Raw genomic sequence first — 19,050 nt, forward strand, 5'->3', positions numbered from 1 at the left:
AATTCTAACCCTTTAAAAGTTGTCAGCATTGCTCTTTGGCACTGTATATAGTAAATTTTTGTAAGTGTTCACTGAGTGCTTCAAATTAATGTTTATTAATATAGTTTTTGCATTCATTGTCCTATATATGCCCATTATGCCAAGTTTGTTAAATGTTTTAATCTTATGTGCTCTTACTGGGATGTTTTTGGTCTACCTGTTTTATAAATTCTGAGAGAGATGTATTAAAATCTCCCACTATAAATGTAAATTTTTCTGTTTCTCCTTCAATTATGTCTACTTTTGTTTTTGCATTCTGAAGTTATATCAGTAAATGCACACAAATTTATATGTATATTTTGTTGGTGAATTGAGTCATTTATTATTACTAAATGCGCCTCTTTATTTATCTCTTTGTCTACTTTATTGATATAATATAGCTACACTCATTTTCTTTTGGTTAGTATTTGAATGTTTTATCTTTTGCATTTCATGTTCTACTTTTCTGTATCTTATATTTTCAGTGTGTCTCTTTAAATAGCATAAAGTTGGGTTTTGTTTCTTGATCCCATCTGAAAAACTTTAGCATTTCTGAATTATAAAGTTGGACAATGTTTGTTTGTTCAATGGAGCATTTAGTCCATTTTTATTTATGAATAATTTAGACGTTGGCTTTAAAACTATCATCCTACTATGTCTTTTTTATTGTCCAACCAATTCTATGTTCTTTCTTTTTTCTTTCTGTTTTTTTGTGGATTGATTACTTTTGGTTATTCCTATTTTGGCTTTCCTATTTTAGTTTTGAACATGCGTACTCTTACTATTTGTCAGTGGCTTCCCAGAAAACAACAGGAACTCTTGGCTTATCATACTAGTATGTTAATTAGCTACTTTTACTGTTCTCCCAGACAATGCAAAGACCTCATCACTTTTACTCCATTTATTCCTTTTCTCACTTAAATGTTATTTTTGCTTGCATTTCTGTTTAGCTTTTTCATTTCCGCAATACGTTATTAATATTGTCTTATGGGGCACCTGGGTGGCTCAGTTGGTTAAACATTCAGTTTCGGCTCAGGTCATGATCTCAAGGTTTGTTAGTTCAGGCCCTGCCTTGGGCTCTGTGATGACAGCTCAGAGCCTGGAGTCTGCTTCGAATTCTACGTCTCCCTCTCTCTCTGTCCCTCCCTCGTTCATGCTCTGTCTGTCTCTCTCTCAAAAATAAATAAACATTAAAAATTTTTTAAATAAAATTCAAAGTAAAATAAAGTATTGTCTTACATAGTCAGTGTTTACTTAGAATTGTGCATATGTTTACCATTTTTGTTGTTCTTTATTCATTTTTGCATCCCCAGCTTTCCCTCTGGGATCAAATTCCTTCAGCTTGAAAAACCTCTTCATTTAGGGCAGGACACATGTTGGCAAATTCTCTGTTTTAGTTTGTCTGAAAATTCTGTCTCATATTTATTCTTGGAGTCAGTGGGGAAGAAATGACATATATTTTAATTTCAAAAATGGATAAATTCCTAAGTGTGCTTTTTAGGACCATGTGAGGAGAAATGATAGGAAGGCTAAGAACCGAGAAAATGCTTGACTACACAGGTATCTCCCTTATACTGCCTTGCATTTGTCACCTCATTGGCTATACTGCATGAAATCCCACTGGTGACTTCTATTTAGCTTACCAGATCCCTCTCTTAAAGCAGCAAAATCCGTAGCAGTGTGAAGAGGCCAAAGCATGAATGCCTACTTAGTTTAACTAGGCTTTTCTGTCTCTTTATGGGACCCAGGCTTACTCAAAACATAAAATTGTTCACGGAAGGAGGAGAAAATCCAGTAATTTGGAAGAATTCTCCCAAAATCATGTTAGGAAGGGTCACAAAATAGACAGTTCAGGAGAGCCTGGAAACATTAGCCCTACTAGTGCACGTCAAAGGCAAAGGTCAACTCCATTGCACTCAGACCAAGGAGGGCAGAGCTGTTGGTTCTGTTCAAACTTGAGATGTGAGTCCCTAGGAATATAGCTTTAGAGCCTCCTGAACACACAGATTGTTTACCTCCAATGACCCAGGTCTCCTGAGAACTTGTCCTGCACTCCCACGTGGGCAGTACCTCCGGAGCGCTGACGTCATCCTCACAGGCATTATCACATTTCTCTTAGGGCAGCTGTGGAGAGCAGGGCAGGCCCTGAGAACAGAGAGACACAGTAACAGGCTCCAAGCAAGCTGATATATTTTATCTTGAAAATGTCCTTTGCCAAAACCAGCTCCTATTCATACACCGTGCCCATTATCTGAAAACCGGGCCACTGGGAAGTAGGTTCAAAGAGGGCGATGGCTATATTGTTTCTTTCCTTTGGCTCTTGGAATGACCTGATGTTGCAGATCCCATGGCACCTTAGTTAGAGAAAGGGAGAGGGGGAAAGGAGAGCCGGTCAAGTACAGCACACATCCATGAGAGGCAGTGGTGCCAGGGTTAAGAGCTCAGACTCTGGTCTGTTTTAACATTTCTGGCAACAAAGGTTCCAAAGGATGAAGGAATTAACCAGCCCTACTTCCCCGATGGCAATGCTGGGGGCACATAGCCCCACGAAAGGGAGCAGGGTCTGGGTACTAGGAGAGGACCCTGGCCAGGCAGCCCGCAGACTCTCCCTCATGTTGCAAGCCCCCTGGGGGAGAAAGGCAGACCAGTCAGACCTAGGAGGGAGCCTCCTCCCCACACTGAACATTGCACTCTGGCACCTTCAAAGCACCCTGGGAGCCTAGAATAAAAAGAGAACACAGCTGTTAGAGCAGGGACGTCTCACGGGCCCTGACCTAAGCTCTCAGTTGAAAAATAAGAGAAAATAAAAAGATCAGCTTACCCCCTGATTTATCCGAGAGGGAAAAAGTAAAAATAAAAAATAAAGCATTGTATTCATTTACTTTCATGTTTCAGAACATAGGAAATACCGATTAAATTCCACTAGTAATAAATAAAATTCTTCCATTCTATTAGACTCGGTCAAAAAACGAATCTTCAATGGTGGGATTGCAAGTATTAGCAGGTGTACGGGGGACATTTGAGGGAGTTGGTGAGCCCATCCAATGCTCTAGGCTACCTCCATGAGGACCCTTGGCCCCCCAGTTTGGGCTAGAACTGAGGATTGAGCCTTCTGGTTCCTACTCCATGTCAGAGTCTCCCATCCTTTTTCCCAGCCTATGACCAAAGTCTTGGTGCCTTCTAGACCTTCCAGACCCTCTGGTCCCTCCCAGACCTTAGGTCTCTTCCTAAGACCCAGACTCCTCCAGCCACCCTAAGGTTCTCCCTGCTCAGACCACAGTGGGTCAGCGTGCCCTCGTCCTGCACCCCCTGGCCAGGGTTCAAGGCTCTAGGTGCCACCGGGCTGGCCTCATGCCCTCTGTCCACCTGCCACCTGACTCTCAGAGATGTTTTTTTTGTCCATAACTATAATAGCATGTGTTAATATGCTTGATAAACACAGATTTTTGGCTTTCTCCATTCTAGATTTAAAAAATAGATTAAAATCTGGGGCGCCTGGGTGGCTCAGTCGGTTAAGCATCCGACTTCAGCTCAGGTCGTGATCTCACGGTTTGTGAGCTCGAACCCTGCATCGGGCTCTGCCCCTGGAGCCTGCTTCAGATTCTGTGTCTCCTTCTCTCTCTGCCCCTTCCCCACTCATGCTCTCTCTCTCTCTCTCTCTCTCTCTCTCTCTCTCTCAAAAATAAACAAATGTAAAAAAAGTTTTTTAAAAATCTTAAAATCTAAGAAACATTTTATGGAAATATAACATACACACACAAAGTACACAGATTAAAGTGGGCAACCCACTAAGTTGTCACAAAGTGAGTGTAACCATCATCCAGCCCAAGACATAGAACAGGAAGCCACAGATAAACCCACCGCTAAACATGGTTTTGGAAATCTTGCCACAGGCCAGGTGGAATTGAGTGTCAAGCCCCTGTGCTATGTATTCTCCTACTTCTCATCTGACACGACCTGAAAGGTTTTAAAAATCTTGTACAGTTATGTCTTTTGCAGTGATCTGACAGAGATCTTGTCTCACAGCAGACTGAAGATTTCGAGAGGGCAGGATCCCAGGTATCTGTTAGGTCCTCTGTAGGTAGAGTTTGAATAATCGAACAAATCTAGCCCTGGGCATGCAAGTGTCCCAAGCCCAAATCAGAGGCCATTAGGCATTATCTGTCCTCTGTAGATGTCACAGGAGGACAATTGACCAGGGTCCCTACTCAGGCACTAGAGCATTATTCCCTTGACCCTACAGAGATAACCCTGGGATGTAGAAAGTAGTAATCCAGTTCATCAATTCATGCAACAAGCATGGGTTAAACATTCTCTTTGGCCCAGGAAAGGCAACATAGGGCAGACACAGTCCCTGCCCTCAGGAAGAAAGCTGAGGCACCCAACATGTCAGGAAGTAGCAAGAAAAAAACCCTCATAGAATTCGAGCCACTGCCTCACCCCTTCTCCAGTCAGGCTACCCCCAGGAAGGGGGTTGGGGTTGGTGACCCAGTCGTAGATAGAAATGTACCTTCACCAGATGTCTTTGCTCTTCTGCAGGCCCTGCTATCCCGGTGGGTGTGGACGTGCAGGTGGAGAGCCTGGATAGCATCTCGGAAGTGGACATGGTACTCAGGGCCCTTGGTGGGGCAGCCTCTGGTGCGGAGTCCTGGGGTTAAGGTTCTGTGAGCACCCGTGGCTGGTGGGGCTGCATGGGTGCAGGCTGTCCCCTGGTTGGTGGAGCAGGGGCCGCAGGAAATAAAACGGGGACTCACTCAGTTGGCTCAAGTGCACTGAAGCCTAGAGCAGAGATTCTCAACTTGATGGGTAAAAGTAACTTGGGGAGTTGGTTAAATGCACATTCCTGGACCCCACCCTAGACTTCCTGAACGAGAGTTTCTGGGAGTGGGACCCAGCACGTTATATTTTGAACACACTCCTCAAGTGATGTGACTGGTGAGATGAACCACACGTGGAGGAGCACGGGAGGTGGACATTTTCAGACAGAAATTCTGCAGTTTCTGCTCTCCAGTGCCTGCCTTGAGCGTCGCTCCCCTATGCATTCCTTGGCAGGGTCCACCGAGGCCAGGTGGTAAGGGAGGGCTCTTTGGAGAAGCCTCGTTTCAGCTAAGACTTGAAGGGTAAGAAGTAGACAGTGAGGGGAGCGCCAGAGCAAGAGCAGGAAAAAGGCCCCTGAGGCAGAAGAAACAGGTTTACAAACATAAACTAAAACAGTGCAGCACAAAAGGAGGAAGAGGTGGGAGTAGAGGACTGGGCAGGTAGGGTGCTCCCTTCCAGCCTAAGATGTATAGGTGTGCTGCAGGACAGCCAGAAGATGTATAGGTGTGCTGGTAAAGTAGAAGTTTGTGGGCACTATGCTCTGAGACCACCACCACTAGGTGTCTTTCCATCCTTGCTCCCAGAAGAGGGTGTTGGGGGGCACTTATTTACTTATTTGCACTTATAACTTAGCACTCGCATCTTCTGGCTGCGGCAGAAGGGTCAGAGTCTTGGTCTAGGCATCAACTATGCAGGCAAGGAGACACTGTTTGGCAGAATGAGCTTTGAGGATGAAATTATAGCAGATATGCAGCTGTCCAACCCTTCATCCATTCATTCCTATGCCCCCCATTTTTCCATCCCACAAATATCTATTGAGCGCCTACTATGTGCCCTGCCAGGCACTGAGTTAGGGCTTAGGGATTCAATGGTGGGCAGGACACACTTCTGCCTTCAAAGATTCTACAAGACCAATGATAGAAACTCTCTTAAACGGTTTCTATCATTGACTGTACAGGTTTCTCCAAGTGTGCGCTAACTTGAAACTGAATGCTTAGCCAATAGGTAAGGAGCCCTGTGTGCACAAGTTGAGGTGAGAGAGAGAAGGACTTTGGGGAAATCCCGCCCTGCTGGCCCCCATGCCAGGCTGTCTGCCTTACAGCTGCGGGTTTCATTTTCAAAGCCTGAAGGATAGGCTGCTCAATTTCCTGGGCTCCAACCTCATGATGCACTATGAACCATTCTCTTCCTACCATTTCCTAGCAGCACCATTGTTGCGGCCACTGTCCTACAGGGCTGCAGAACTGTCACCTCCAACTCTGGAAGCTGAGTCTGAGGTGTCTGTTACATTGGTTGATGATGAGTTGGCTGTAAGAAAGGAACGTTTCTGGGGCGCCTGGGTGGCTCAGTCGGTTGAGTGTCCAACTTCGGCTCAGGTCATGATCTCACGATTCATGGGTTCAAGCCCCGTGTCAGGATCTGTACTAACAGCTCAGAGCCTGAAGCCTGCTTCAGAGTCTATGTCTCCTTCTCTCTCTCCGCCTCCCCTGCTCATGCTCTGTCTGCTTCTGTCTCTCAACAATAAATAAATGTTAAAAAAATAAATAAAAAGAAATAAAAAGAAAGGAAGCTTTCTAAGCATTTCTGTTTGGTGTCATCTTGGGCTCCCATAGGACTTCACCATGACCCTGTACCTGCGGCATTACTGGAAGGATGAGAGGCTGGCTTTTCCCAGCACCAACAACAAGAGCATGACCTTTGATGGCCGGCTGGTAAAGAAGATCTGGGTCCCCGATGTCTTCTTTGTTCATTCCAAAAGGTCATTCACCCATGACACCACCACTGACAACATCATGCTGAGAGTGTTTCCAGATGGGCACGTGCTGTACAGCATGAGGTAAATGCCCATGGGGTCACTGTTTCTTTGTCTAATGCCATTCTACTATGTATGATCAGTCTCTTTGGCCCTGAAGAGTTTATCGCCGTGGTTGGGCTTGTGGGCTATACAGATGGTCCAAGTCTCCTGACACCTGTTAGAACTTTCTAAAGATGAAATGATCACCCTAGTAGCCAGTGACTTCCCGTCATCTGGGATCTTAAACTCAGGCTAGGAGACTAGTTAGGCTCGAATGAGTTTGGGGAATCAATGCCCTTCTAGATACCTTCCACCCCTGAGAGCCTATGATTCTAGTTTGTTGGTAATAAAGATTAAAAAAGGTAACAATAGGGGTGCCTGGGTGGCTCAATCAGTTATGCGTCAGACAGGGTCAGGTCATGATCTCACAGTCCATGAGTTCCAGCCCCGCGTCGGGCTCTGTGCTGACAGCTGAGAGCCTGGAGCCTGTTTCTGATTTTGTGTCTCCCTCTCTCTCTCTGCCTCTCCCCCGCTCCTGCTCACTCTCTCTCTCTCTCAAAAATAAATAAACATTAAAAAAAAAAAGGTAACAATAGCTACTGTTTATTGAGTGCTATTGCAGATTGACTTGTGGACTAATGAGTGTTACACAGGCTTATTCCACATCTTCTTGGCCTGCTTGTATGCTTCACTAGAATTCAATGCCAATAGCCTTGGGGTGGTGGAGGGTGGGGGGAGGGCATAACCACCCAGGCATCCTTGAGGGAGGCAGCCCGCTGGCTGAGGGCAATGCCCAGAGAAGGGTGCAGATGTGGGCCACTGACGGCCAACACCCTCAGTAGCCGGGACCTGGGCCATGTCTTATGGAAGGACAGAACTCTAAAAGTTAGGGTCCTGCAACTTAGATACTGGGATTTCCAAACTGCTGAAGTAGACATGAGGAGGCAGCTGCTCTTGGTCATGCCAATAACTCACTGCATGAGCCAATATGCTCTTTTGGGTTGCCTAGGATTACAGTCACTGCCATGTGCAACATGGACTTCAGCCACTTTCCCCTGGACTCCCAGACCTGTTCTTTGGAGCTGGAAAGCTGTAAGTATCCATATTCTTAATGACAGATCTTTGCCTTTTCCCCTGTCCAATCCTTGTGCCATTTTAGTAACGTGACACCACGTACTGCCTGCCAGTGTTAAGACCTGTTCTCACCGAAGCTGGTGTAGGATTTCCCTGTTGTTTCAGCCTGTGTCAGAATCAAAGGAGTCAAATTAACTTATTTTCCTCTCCCCAAAGATGCATATACAGATGAAGATCTGATGCTGTATTGGAAGAATGGGGATGAATCCCTGAAAACAGATGAGAAGATCTCCCTGTCTCAGTTTCTGATTCAGAAATTTCACACCACTTCCAGACTGGCCTTCTACAGCAGCACTGGTAGCTAATGTTTGCCATGGTCTAATTCAAATGTGGAAGAAAATACATGAGAATTCTCCAACCTTAAACTTTTCCCTTTCTAATGAAAATGAATTTGCATTATTAAATAACGCATAGTTCTACCAAACATTAGCAGCACTTAAAAGCAGAGTTTTAAAAAGTTGCTGTCATGTCTCTCATGGCCAGAGGCAACCACTCCTAACGAAGTGGAACACACCCTTGCAAACATCTTGCTTTAATTATGTAATTGCACAGTTGTGGGGTCATGTTTTACATGCTGTTCGGTAATCTAGTTTATTTGACTTAATGATATAGATGATAGCTTTCCGAGGAAATGTATTTATTACTTATATTTCAATCTATAGATTTATTTTTAATGTTTGGTGTAACTCATCCTGGACCCTGGGCTGTGTCTGAAGTTTTGAGAGGATGCACTTATCAGTCCCTTTCTAATCTCACTGTGAGCTCTTGTAGTAGTTTTCAGAGGGCTGTCATAATAAAGTACCATGGTCTGGGTGCCTGAAACAACTGGAAGGTATTTGCCACAGTTCTGGAGGCCAGAAGTCTGCAGGCCATGCGCCTCCCTTAGGCTCTAGGGGAGGAACCTTTTTTTGTCTCTTACTAGTTTCTGGTGGGTGCTGCATTCCTCTGATGTCGGCTTCTGTTATCATATGGCATTCTCCCTGCGTCCCTCTCTGTGTCTTCACATGCTGCTGTTTCTGTGTCTCTCTGTCCACACTTCCCTCTTCTCTAAGGACACCAGTTGTTGGATTATGGCCCACCCTAATCCAATATGACCTCGTCTCATCTTGATTCCATGTACAAAGACTCTATTTCTAAATAAGCTCACATTCACAGATACTGGGAGTTAGGACTTGGACATATCCCAATTCAACCCACGATAGCCCTGTGGTAGCTACAGGACTCTAGAGGTCTTCTCACTTAATTACTCTTGGTGTATTGGGAAGCCCAGGCTCTTCTGTGGAAAGCTTTTGTTCTACTTTCTGCCCCCACATGGCCACTATCTCCCTGTTCATCTGCCCCCCACACACCCCTCTGTCCCCAACATCAAACGTGGAGAAAGTTCGAGCTTCAGTCAAGGTTGTGTTAGTGTTTAGACAGCTCAAGCTTTCTTCACTTTATGCCCACAGTGCTTGTCCTCATCCCTTTCTTCCCTTTTCTGTCGATATGTATGTCCACAGAATTTTCTCTTCTCATATCTTCTTGGTAAGTTCAAACCAACTCTCTTTCTAAGACCAATTTTAAGAATGTCTTACATAACTTTTTATTATGTGCCACTGTTTTTTAAAAATATTTTTTCTTTTTTTATTGAGGGACAGAGCGTGTGCATGCATGCACCCTCATGCACAAGTAGGGGAGAGGCAGAGAGAGAAGGAGACAGAGAATCCCAAGCAGTATCTGTGCTGTCAGCATATAGCCTGATGCAGGGTTCCATCTCACAAACGATGAGATCATGACCTGAGCCAAAATCAAGAGTCAGACACTCAACAGACTGAACCACCCATGCTCCCTTTTATTTCTTTATTTTAGAAAGACAGAGAGAGCATGAGTGGGGGAAAGAGGAAAGAGGGGGAGAGAGAGAGAGAGAGAGAGAGAGAGAGAGAGAGAGAGAGAGAGAATCTTAAGCAGACTCCACGCTCAGCATGGAGCCCAACATGGGGCTTGATCCTAGAACCCTGGGATCATGACCTGAACTGAGATCTGGAGTTGGGAGCCCAAAGGACTGAGCCACCCAAGCACCCCCAGAGTATACATTTTTAAGGATCCTGGTTTCTTCCTAGTGTTTCCAAGGCAACTCTCCCTGATTTTCTTCCAAGGAAAGGATAGTGGAATAGTCCTTAGCAGAATGAGGGCAACTCTCAGCCTTTCCAGAAAAACCCTGTGCAAACCTAAGGAACAATGTGATTTGCTTCATGGGTGACAATTTAAGTGTGGAAAATCTGACATGACTGGGTAAGCGCTGTGGTATGAATAAAGGATTGGGAGTTTCTGTCATAGTTGAAGATTACTTTCTATTTATCCACTCCACTGAAAGCACCTACCTCATTGAAATAACCCAGGAACTCACACAGTAAACCATGTGCCAAGCTTCTAATGGACCCATCCTATTGTTCCAGCCTTTCCCTATTGATCCACCCCTTCCTTTCCCTGACTCAGTACTAACTTTCCATGCCAGCCAGTTGGGCTTTGTCCCCTTCCTCAGCAGCATTTTTCTGGGTGTAGCCTGAGGTCCTCCTGCGTCCAAACCATCAGGGCAGTGTGCTTGACAAACAGATTTCTGGGCCCTCTTGCAAGCTACTGAGTCAGCATCCCAGGCTGGGCTGAGATGGGAGTGGGGTAGGTGTGTGCACACAGTTTCAGTCCACCTTATACATTTATTCTGTCCTTGCCACCATCTGTGGTCCCAGTGATTGGGTATCGATTTTGTGGATCATTTGAAGCCTTACCATTTTAGTCCTTGTTTACAACCACTCATCTTGTGATGTATGTGGAGGTTGGCTCAGCTGATAATCTACAACAAAGGGAATAGTGATAAGATCCCAGCTCTGCGGGCTCCTGCCTCTCTGGTATTGGAATCAATAAAATAGAACCAGTCCCCCTGTCTTAGGTTCCTGAGTTGTGAGTCCTCAGGAAATATGGTCCTGGTTTGCAAATAACAAATACCAAACAAGCAGCTAAACATAGATCTCTCTTTCTACCTTTTCCCAAAGTGCTGTGGAGAGAAATTAGGTAACATTGAATAAATAAATGTGTTTATAGGAGAGAGGGCTTCGATTTTAGAAAGGAGATATATTCTATTAAGTCAATGATCATTCACTTTGAACTTTCTGCTGGAGATGAGAGCAATATGGGGGAACCCAGGGAAGGAGTTTGTTTTTGCCTCTCTCACTGAACCTCACGCGCTTCCTCCTGTGTCCCCCAGGCTGGTACAACCGTCTATACATTAACTTCACGTTGCGACGCCACATCTTCTTCTTCTTGCTCCAAACCTATTTCCCTGCCACCCTGATGGTCATGCTGTCCTGGGTGTCCTTTTGGATCGACCGCAGAGCTGTGCCCGCCAGAGTTTCACTGGGTAAAAGCATGTGATAAGGTGTGATAGGGTGGTTATTTTTTCATAACTGATCACTATAAAAAGAAAAAGTAGGGGCGCCTGGGTGGTTCAGTCGGTTGAGCATCCGACTTCAGCTCCGGTCAATATCTCGCAGGTGACGAGTTCGAGCCCTGAGTCGGGCTCTGACAGCTCAGAGCCTGGAGCTGCTTCCGATTCTGTGTCTCCCTCTCTCTCTGCCTCTCCCCCACCCATGCTCTCTCTCTCTGTGTCTCAAAAATAAAGATAAACAGTAAAAAAAAAAAATTTTTTTTTAAAGAAAGAAAAAGTAAAATCATTCATTATTCAGAGTTCTTAACTGATTGGCTGCCAGAGCCAAAAGGAGCAGACTTTCCTCCTGCTTCTTGCCCTCACTGTTCCCACACTGCTCTCAGCTTCCTAGACTATTTTATGAAAACCACAGGGAGCTACAACTGCATCAGCTTTGCTCGAGTCATTTCAGAAGGAAAAGGCTTGTCTGGGGAATAGATGTCCACTACCAGCAGTCTTAGAGCTCACTACGTCGATGAATAAGACAATTCTGTAAATGCCAAAAACTTATTTTGTAAATACAAGAATTTTGTTTGCTGGCCTTGTTTGCATAGAGTGAGAGTTTGAAAGCAGGGCCTGTATCAGGAGACTTGGGGGGAAGGAAAGGGCTGTATGCCCTGGAGTTGTGGTTTTAGTCCTTGCAGACCCTAAATTCCAGAGTGAACCGTAACAGCTCATCGTTGTCAATCTGGACAAAATCAGGCTGGGCTCCCAGAAATGTGAGGGTTTAACCTGCAAGGCACAGGGAGCAAGAAACTAGCATGCAGTCTTCCGGGAATTTCCACAGTCTTCAGAGACTTAACGTGGCCCAGAGAGAGAATGAGGCCATTCCTTGTGGTGTGGGAAGTTTCCTTTAGTGGTGTCCTTTACTCACTGTTTCAAATTCCACATCTGGATGGGTCCTCCGTGAAGCCCTGCTGATGTGGTCAGCCATATCGCAGAGACCCAGTCCCCCAAGGGGCGTAGAATGAAAGAGGACCAGCAGTGAGCTGGCCAGGAGGGGGGCTGCCTGCTGCCTGTGGGGCAGATCCTCAGCATGGATGTTTCCATGCCCCGGGGGTTTCTCGTTAGATTTAAGAGATGGAGAATATAACACGGTGACTCAGTGGACTGTGGGAGCAGTTCTGTACCCTTGTTGGCGGCTGAACTAGAGCTGGATGTTGCAGGTATCACCACCGTGCTGACCATGTCCACCATCATCACGGGCGTGAACGCCTCCATGCCCCGTGTGTCCTACATCAAGGCGGTGGACATCTACCTCTGGGTCAGCTTTGTGTTCGTGTTCCTCTCGGTGCTGGAGTATGCAGCTGTCAACTACCTGACCACGGTGCAGGAGCGGAAGGAGCGGAAGCTCCGGGAAAAGGCGAGACAAGTTTCATTCATTTCCTGTCCTAGCTCAAGCTACTGGTTGGATGAGAATGGCAGGAAGGAGGGTTGTGTGTAGAAAAGGGCGATGTTTATGCAAAAGGAGGGAGATCTATTTTAGAGTAGGTTCTAGCTTCTTCCACAAAGGATCCCAGAAAGCAGAAAGTCTTTGGATCAAGACTAGGAACAGGAAGACTTGGATCCTTAGGTCCAACTCTGCTACTTATACTGGGCTTCCGTTTCCTCATCTGTAAAAATGGTATAGCTGAACCCTCACCTCGCCTTCCTCCCAGGGTTATTGTAAAGATTTCATGAAGTAATGTATATAAAAATTATTTTGAAGCTGTGGGGTTCTAGAGTATCTAGTATAGTATAGTATCTAAAGCATCTAGATAGTATAGTATCTAAAGTGTCACTGTTACTATTGAACATGTTTAGGGAAGGTGCCTCCATGTCCTATGACCAGACAAGGAGAATTCTAGAGTTGAACATTCCTGTGTTTATCTGCGCTCTCACCCAGTGAAAATTCAGCCACATACACCTTTAGCCTTTAGACTCATTGGAAATACTATGCTATATACACTGCACTGCAGTATATTAACCCATAGCATGAGATACAGTGGAAATGAGGAATTCAGGCAATGTGCATAGGCCTTTGGCACAGGGAGGGAAAGTCAATTCCTTTCGTATTCAGACTCTCATTAATCGCAGTAAGAAATAAAATGTCAACTTGTTAACCAAATCATTGTTCATCATCGCACCAATCGAAATGGGCATTCTCCTAAAAGGTATAAAGATCAGGGGATATGAAAATCCCACATTTATGCACATCTAGGTGGCTAATAGCTCCTTAACATAAGGGACTTTTAAATTTTAGGAAAAGAGGATGTGTTACCTTTTCAAAAATAGTCTTTCAATGCCCACATCATACGTGTTAAATATTTCTACACTGCCTCCAAATAGGCTAAATCGTTTAAGAATTTATTTTTAAAATTCTATTCAAACCTTTTCTACTTTAGCATTTGAGTGGTATGCACTCAGATTTTCAATAATCTGCTCATCGGTCATTGTCAAATGATTTTGGATTATATTTAAACATTTTTGATTTATAATCAAATGAACTTCCCCATATAGAGCTGTTGAAAAAAATAACAAGGCTTAACCTGACAAATATGGGCTCATGAATTGTTGAATGGTGCCAGCTAGAAGCCCACTCTTTGCTGACTCAAATTTTGGAAAGAAGTGAAACCATTTCCTTCCTTAAAAAAGGCATTGCAGGGGCGTCTAATGGGCTGAGTTGGTAGAGCATGTGACTCTCCATCTGAAGGTTGTGAAGTCAAGCCCCACATTGGGCATGGAACCTACTTAAAAAATAAAATAAAATAATAAAAATGCATTGAAGGCACCATGACCTTTTATGCTTTAGAATAAGGACACTCTCCTACCTAGTCATCTTTTGATTCATGCACAAAGAGGTGGGGACCCACAACTGGAATGAGAATGCGCAGGTTTAAAGTTTTGACTCTGACTCTAGCTATGTAATTTCAGGAGAACTATATAGTCTCTCTGGGTCTTGGCCTCTCTGCAGTTGAGAGCATGTGAACTCAGTGATTCTGGACCCCGGCTGCACAGTAGAATCACCTGGGGAGCTTCGAATTAATTCGTTTAGAGTGGAGCTTGGGTGTGGCCATTTTAAAGAGCTCCTGGATGATTCTAATATGCAGCCAGGGCGGAGAGTCATTGGACTGAGTGATCTCTGGAGATCCTTCTAGTTCTGCCTTTCTGTGGTTCTGAGTAGCCAGAGGGCTTTGCTCTCGGCCCAGGCCACCTCCTCTGCACCTCCACAGGGTCTAAACATGCCTGCCACCTCTCTTGTGTTTGCTGCCTGCAGTTCCCCTGCACGTGTGGAATGCTTCCCTCAAGAACCATGATGCTGGATGGAAGCTACACTGAGTCTGAGGCCAACAGCCTGGCTGGGTACCCACGAAGCCATATTCTGACAGAAGAAGAAAGACAAGACAAAATAGTGGTCCATCTGGCTGTGAGCAATGAATCCAACTCCTCTAGGAAGAAGGGGCTTCTGAAGGGCCAGATGGGTCTTCGCATCTTCCAGAACACCCATGCCATTGACAAATACTCCAGGTTGATATTTCCTGCCTCCTACATATTTTTCAACTTAATTTATTGGTCAGTGTTTTCCTAGAAGCCCTGAGACTATGCTTGGGAAAGGACATAGACATCTATGGGGCCTGGCCAGCCATCTGCACATGGACCTGCTGACCACTCTTCCCTCACCAGACGGAGCAGCTGCCCCTGGACCACCAGATCCTGGACCACGATGGCAGTACCCCCTCTCAGAGGAGCCCAGGAGCCCTCCAGCTCCCCTTTCCCTGACCTCATGGGTTTGCTCCTCATTAATGGTGTGTTCTGTGTCCTATTTCATGCCTCATTGGGACTGTCTTCTTCTGTTCTTGTGTGTAAACAAGAGCACAAGAGCCCCCCCTCCTATAAAAATGACTCAAATGCCTCCTAGATATTCTAATACCCTAAGAAAGCCCAGGATTCAGTTGTGAAGGGACAAGGAAGAATAAAGGGCAAGCTTAGGGGCTTTATGGATAAGAGACAGGAAATAGGATTCAAAATAGGAATTAAAAAATATGTAAACCCGTACAACTAGATTAAGTGCCTACCTAGGAAGGAAAAAAAAAAAAAAAAAGCTCAGATCCCTGATTGGAAATGATTTGACCTGTGTGAGTCTGGCAACTCACAGGATTTTGCAATCCATTCAATCATTTGTTAAATATTGAGCACCCACCTTGTGCCAGGTACTGTGAAAACGAACAAATAGAAGTCTCTTTTCTCAGAGAACTTCTCTAAGCTTGCAGTCATTCTACATATGGCAGAGGATACTTCTGCCCTTCTTTCTCTCCCAGCCCCCACTTACCCCATGGATCTGTTCTGTTTGCTGGTGCTTTTACTTCTATGTCTGTCTAGAAAAGCACTTTCTGTCTCCTGTGAGGCCCTCCTAAGGCCAGCTTAATACTTCTTTCTTGGAATCTCCATTCAGGGCAAGTATAGTATTGGGGAGAAGGCCAGGGATTTGAGAATGGGTGATAACAGAACTTGGTCTTGGAGAGGAAGGAGCCATGAGTCTGCTGTGGAAATGTGTTCCACATGCCATCCTACCTCCCTTACTGGGCTTCTCCCCCAGCAGACAGATGACCTCAACAATTCCTGTGTCCACCCCTGCCCCCACCCCAAGGGTGGGCAGAACTGCCCCTGCACCCTGGAATGATTTCTCCTTTCCACAAGGAATTGACTTTCCTCTAAAATGGCTAAGCTCAAATTAGGAAAGCAATATGATTTATTGAAGCTATAGTAAGTTGTGAATGACCATTCCTCTTAATCCTATTTTAGATGTTTTCTAGTTAAGTGAACCTCTAATTAGCAGTATTTATGGAAATATAAAGGATATGATTTTGAGAAGGGGGCCTTTTCTTTAAATCACAGCACTTGGAATCAGAGGGCTGATCTGGGGAGCAGGGAGGGAATGCCCAGCTCAGATTTCTTGTTTAATAAAAGAAGTTGTTCTGCTCTGTCCCCTACCTGCTGCCCCTTCTACCTTCCTGCTCAGGGTCTGAGCATCTAGTCCTTTGGTCACAAGTATACAAATGGTACAGGAAGAGAGTATAACCCTGCCTTAAATCAAGTGAGCTCTGGCCTGTGGAGTCTGCTTTGCAGCTCCTGACTTCCAGGGGCAGAGCTTTTTAGTTCCTGAAGATTAGAGCACAGGTAGGTACCAGAGCCTCCTGAAGTTTCAAGTCAAGGGCCCGTACATCCCTGATCTGCTCACTTCTCCCACACCACAACCGCCATACAGTTGCCCTATGCATCTCCGCTTCTCTGGTCCTTCCTTTCGTCAGTTACCCACCCATTTCCTCTGTTCCCATACCCATTCCTGTGTGATCCTGGTCCCAGACACCCCTTTGCTTCGCCACTCCACTGTCCCTGTTGAGACCCAGACTCACCATCTCTGGCCACCAAGCCTACCAGTCCAGAGGCTGTGTGATCAGGACTGGGATTTGAGGAGTTAAACTCTCAACAGGACAGCCTCCAGGCAATAATATGGCATAGATTACCTTGGGCAACTGCGAGTTTGGGAGGTTCCCAAGACCACTCTCAGGTTTAATAATTCACTGGAAGGACTTTCAGAACTCAGAGGAACCATTATACTCACAGTTATGCTTGGATGTGGCAAAAGGATACAGATTAAAATCAGTAAAGGAAAGCAGCATTTAGGGCAGGGAGCAGGAGAGACCAGGCACAATTTTTAACTATTCTCTGTCAGTGAAATCATGCAGTTAGTGCTTATTTCTCTCAGCAATGATGTTTGACAATATGTACCAAGTATTGCCAACCAAGAAAATGTACCCAAGTCCATCAAGGTGTGCAGAGTTTTTATTAGTGGCTGGCCAATGTAGATACAGCTAACTGCCCACCTGGCTGACCTTAGTCTCGAGCCCTTTCAGAGGTTGAGCTGACAACTCTTATCCTTAGGCCTCCATCATAAATCACACTGTTAGTATAGACTATCTGGCTTGACCCAAGGCTCCAAGGTAAAGACTCTCCTATTAGGCAGTATATCCCAAGGGCTTAGAAATTACCTCCAAGGAGCTGAGGCTGACCCAAACCCTTTCTTTTGTCAAGGCTAATCCTTTACTGCACAGCAATCTTTGTAAATTACTTATTGTTAATGCTGATCGTTGGGTTGCTATTATAGATTCATGCAACAAACATTTTAAACATGCCTTGCACTGGGATGTTCAAATTAAGAACAAGCGTTAGTTGCAGCTGTCAGAAAGGGTATACATATATAGAGGACAGTGTACACAAATATCTACAAGTTAAAAAGTGTTGAGCGCTACAGTAGTGGTTCAAAGTGTAATGGGAGTGCAGAGGAAGGAGAGAATGATTTCTACCTGGAACACTGGATCTCATGGACAAAACACCCCTGAGCTGCCCCTTGAAGGTTGGAGATTTGGAGATGAACATGCTAGACGCACATCGCACATGTAGAAAAGTACGTACTGGATCTGTGCCGTCCAATATGGTAGCCACTAGCCATGTAGCTATTTAAATTTAAGTTAAATTAAAAGTACGGTTCTTGCCACTGCACTAGGCACATTTTCCAAGTGCTCTTCTCAATTGCCGCATGTGGATAGTGCAGACCTAGAGAATGTTTCCGCAATCACAGAAAGTCCTGTTAGATAGTGCTGCTGTGGATGAAGGGGTCAGCCTGAGCAGGGGCATGAGAGCGGCAAGAAAGTCTAGGGCTGCAAAGTGTAAGGTTTGTGGGACAAGTCATCTATTTTTGCTGGGTCCTAGGCTATGGGAAGAGGAGGTGAAAGACCAGCACTTTCCACAACACTAGGGTCATGGCAGGCTTCCCCCATGCCAGTGCCAACAAGGACAGTGCCCCCTCCCTGGAGTTGTCTGGCCCAGAACCACTGGGTTTCCTAACCTCATGGACAGATGAAAGATGAAACTATGAAAAACAAGGGTTATTGGATGATACAGGGCATCTGGACTTGTTTAGAAATTTTTACTCTCTGTAGATTCTGGTAGGCCACAGTGCTACTCAAAGAATAATTATGTTGTCATTAAATAGATTGCTGTAGTTGTCTTATTTAATTCCAATACTTCTCTGCTTCTATGTTGTCTTCATAAATTGAGGCTCATATAGCATGGTAGCCTGTTCACACTCAAAAAAATAAAGATGTATTTTAACTAGCTTACATATTTAACTGGAGTTAATAGTTAATAGTATGATGTTCACAATCATAAATAGCATTTTATCATGTAGAATCATAATATAATGACTCCACTGTATTTAACACTGCCTTACTGCAGTGTAACACAGTCTGACTCTACTTAAGAAAAGTAGAGAATTAAAAGGAGGTAAAGAAGAGACAATAGTAGGGGTGTCTGGGTGACTCAGTTGATTAAACATCTGACTTTGGCTCGGGTCATGATCTCCTGGTTCACAAGTTCGAGCCCAGCGTCAGGCTCTGTGCTGCAAGCTCGGAGCCTGGAGCCTGCTTTGGATTCTGTGTCTCCCCTCTCACTGCCCCTCCCCGCTTGTGCTCTGTCTCTCTCTCTCAAAAGTAAATAAACATTAACAAAAAAAAAGAAGAGACCAGAGTAGGAGTAGAAAACAGGAACTAAGGAAATGCTGAGGACATGGAATGATTCACTCTAGAGGCAGGAAGACAGCAGTAAACATGATTGTTATCAGGGACGCTTGAATGATACTTTATTTCACTGACTCTAAGGCACCATTGATGTAAGATGCACCCGTATTTTATGTACCATCAAGAAAGAAAAAAATGCTATGAATTAAATTACAGCATGCTAGTGATAACGAGTCCTGATTTCACCAATATTAAATTGTGAAAAAATA

At 44.9% G+C, this 19,050-nt stretch overlaps 1 protein-coding gene across 1 annotated transcript in view; it reads left to right on the plus strand.

Annotated features, from left to right (window-relative positions):
• The window catches only part of GABRR2 (gamma-aminobutyric acid type A receptor subunit rho2), a 44,843-nt gene extending 26,103 nt beyond the window's left edge, over positions 1–18,740 (plus strand). Inside the window, exons 3-9 of the mRNA XM_015069538.3 lie at positions 4,558–4,625; positions 6,450–6,673; positions 7,641–7,723; positions 7,922–8,062; positions 11,007–11,159; positions 12,392–12,588; positions 14,482–18,740. Coding sequence (XP_014925024.1) covers positions 4,558–4,625; positions 6,450–6,673; positions 7,641–7,723; positions 7,922–8,062; positions 11,007–11,159; positions 12,392–12,588; positions 14,482–14,793 — 1,178 coding nt within the window. The 3' untranslated portion in view covers positions 14,794–18,740. The remainder of the gene's footprint in view (positions 1–4,557; positions 4,626–6,449; positions 6,674–7,640; positions 7,724–7,921; positions 8,063–11,006; positions 11,160–12,391; positions 12,589–14,481) is intronic.
• The last annotated feature ends 310 nt before the right edge of the window (positions 18,741–19,050 follow it).

This window comes from Acinonyx jubatus, chromosome B2 (assembly GCF_027475565.1).
Source record: "Acinonyx jubatus isolate Ajub_Pintada_27869175 chromosome B2, VMU_Ajub_asm_v1.0, whole genome shotgun sequence".
In the NCBI taxonomy this organism is placed as follows: Eukaryota; Metazoa; Chordata; class Mammalia; order Carnivora; family Felidae; genus Acinonyx; species Acinonyx jubatus.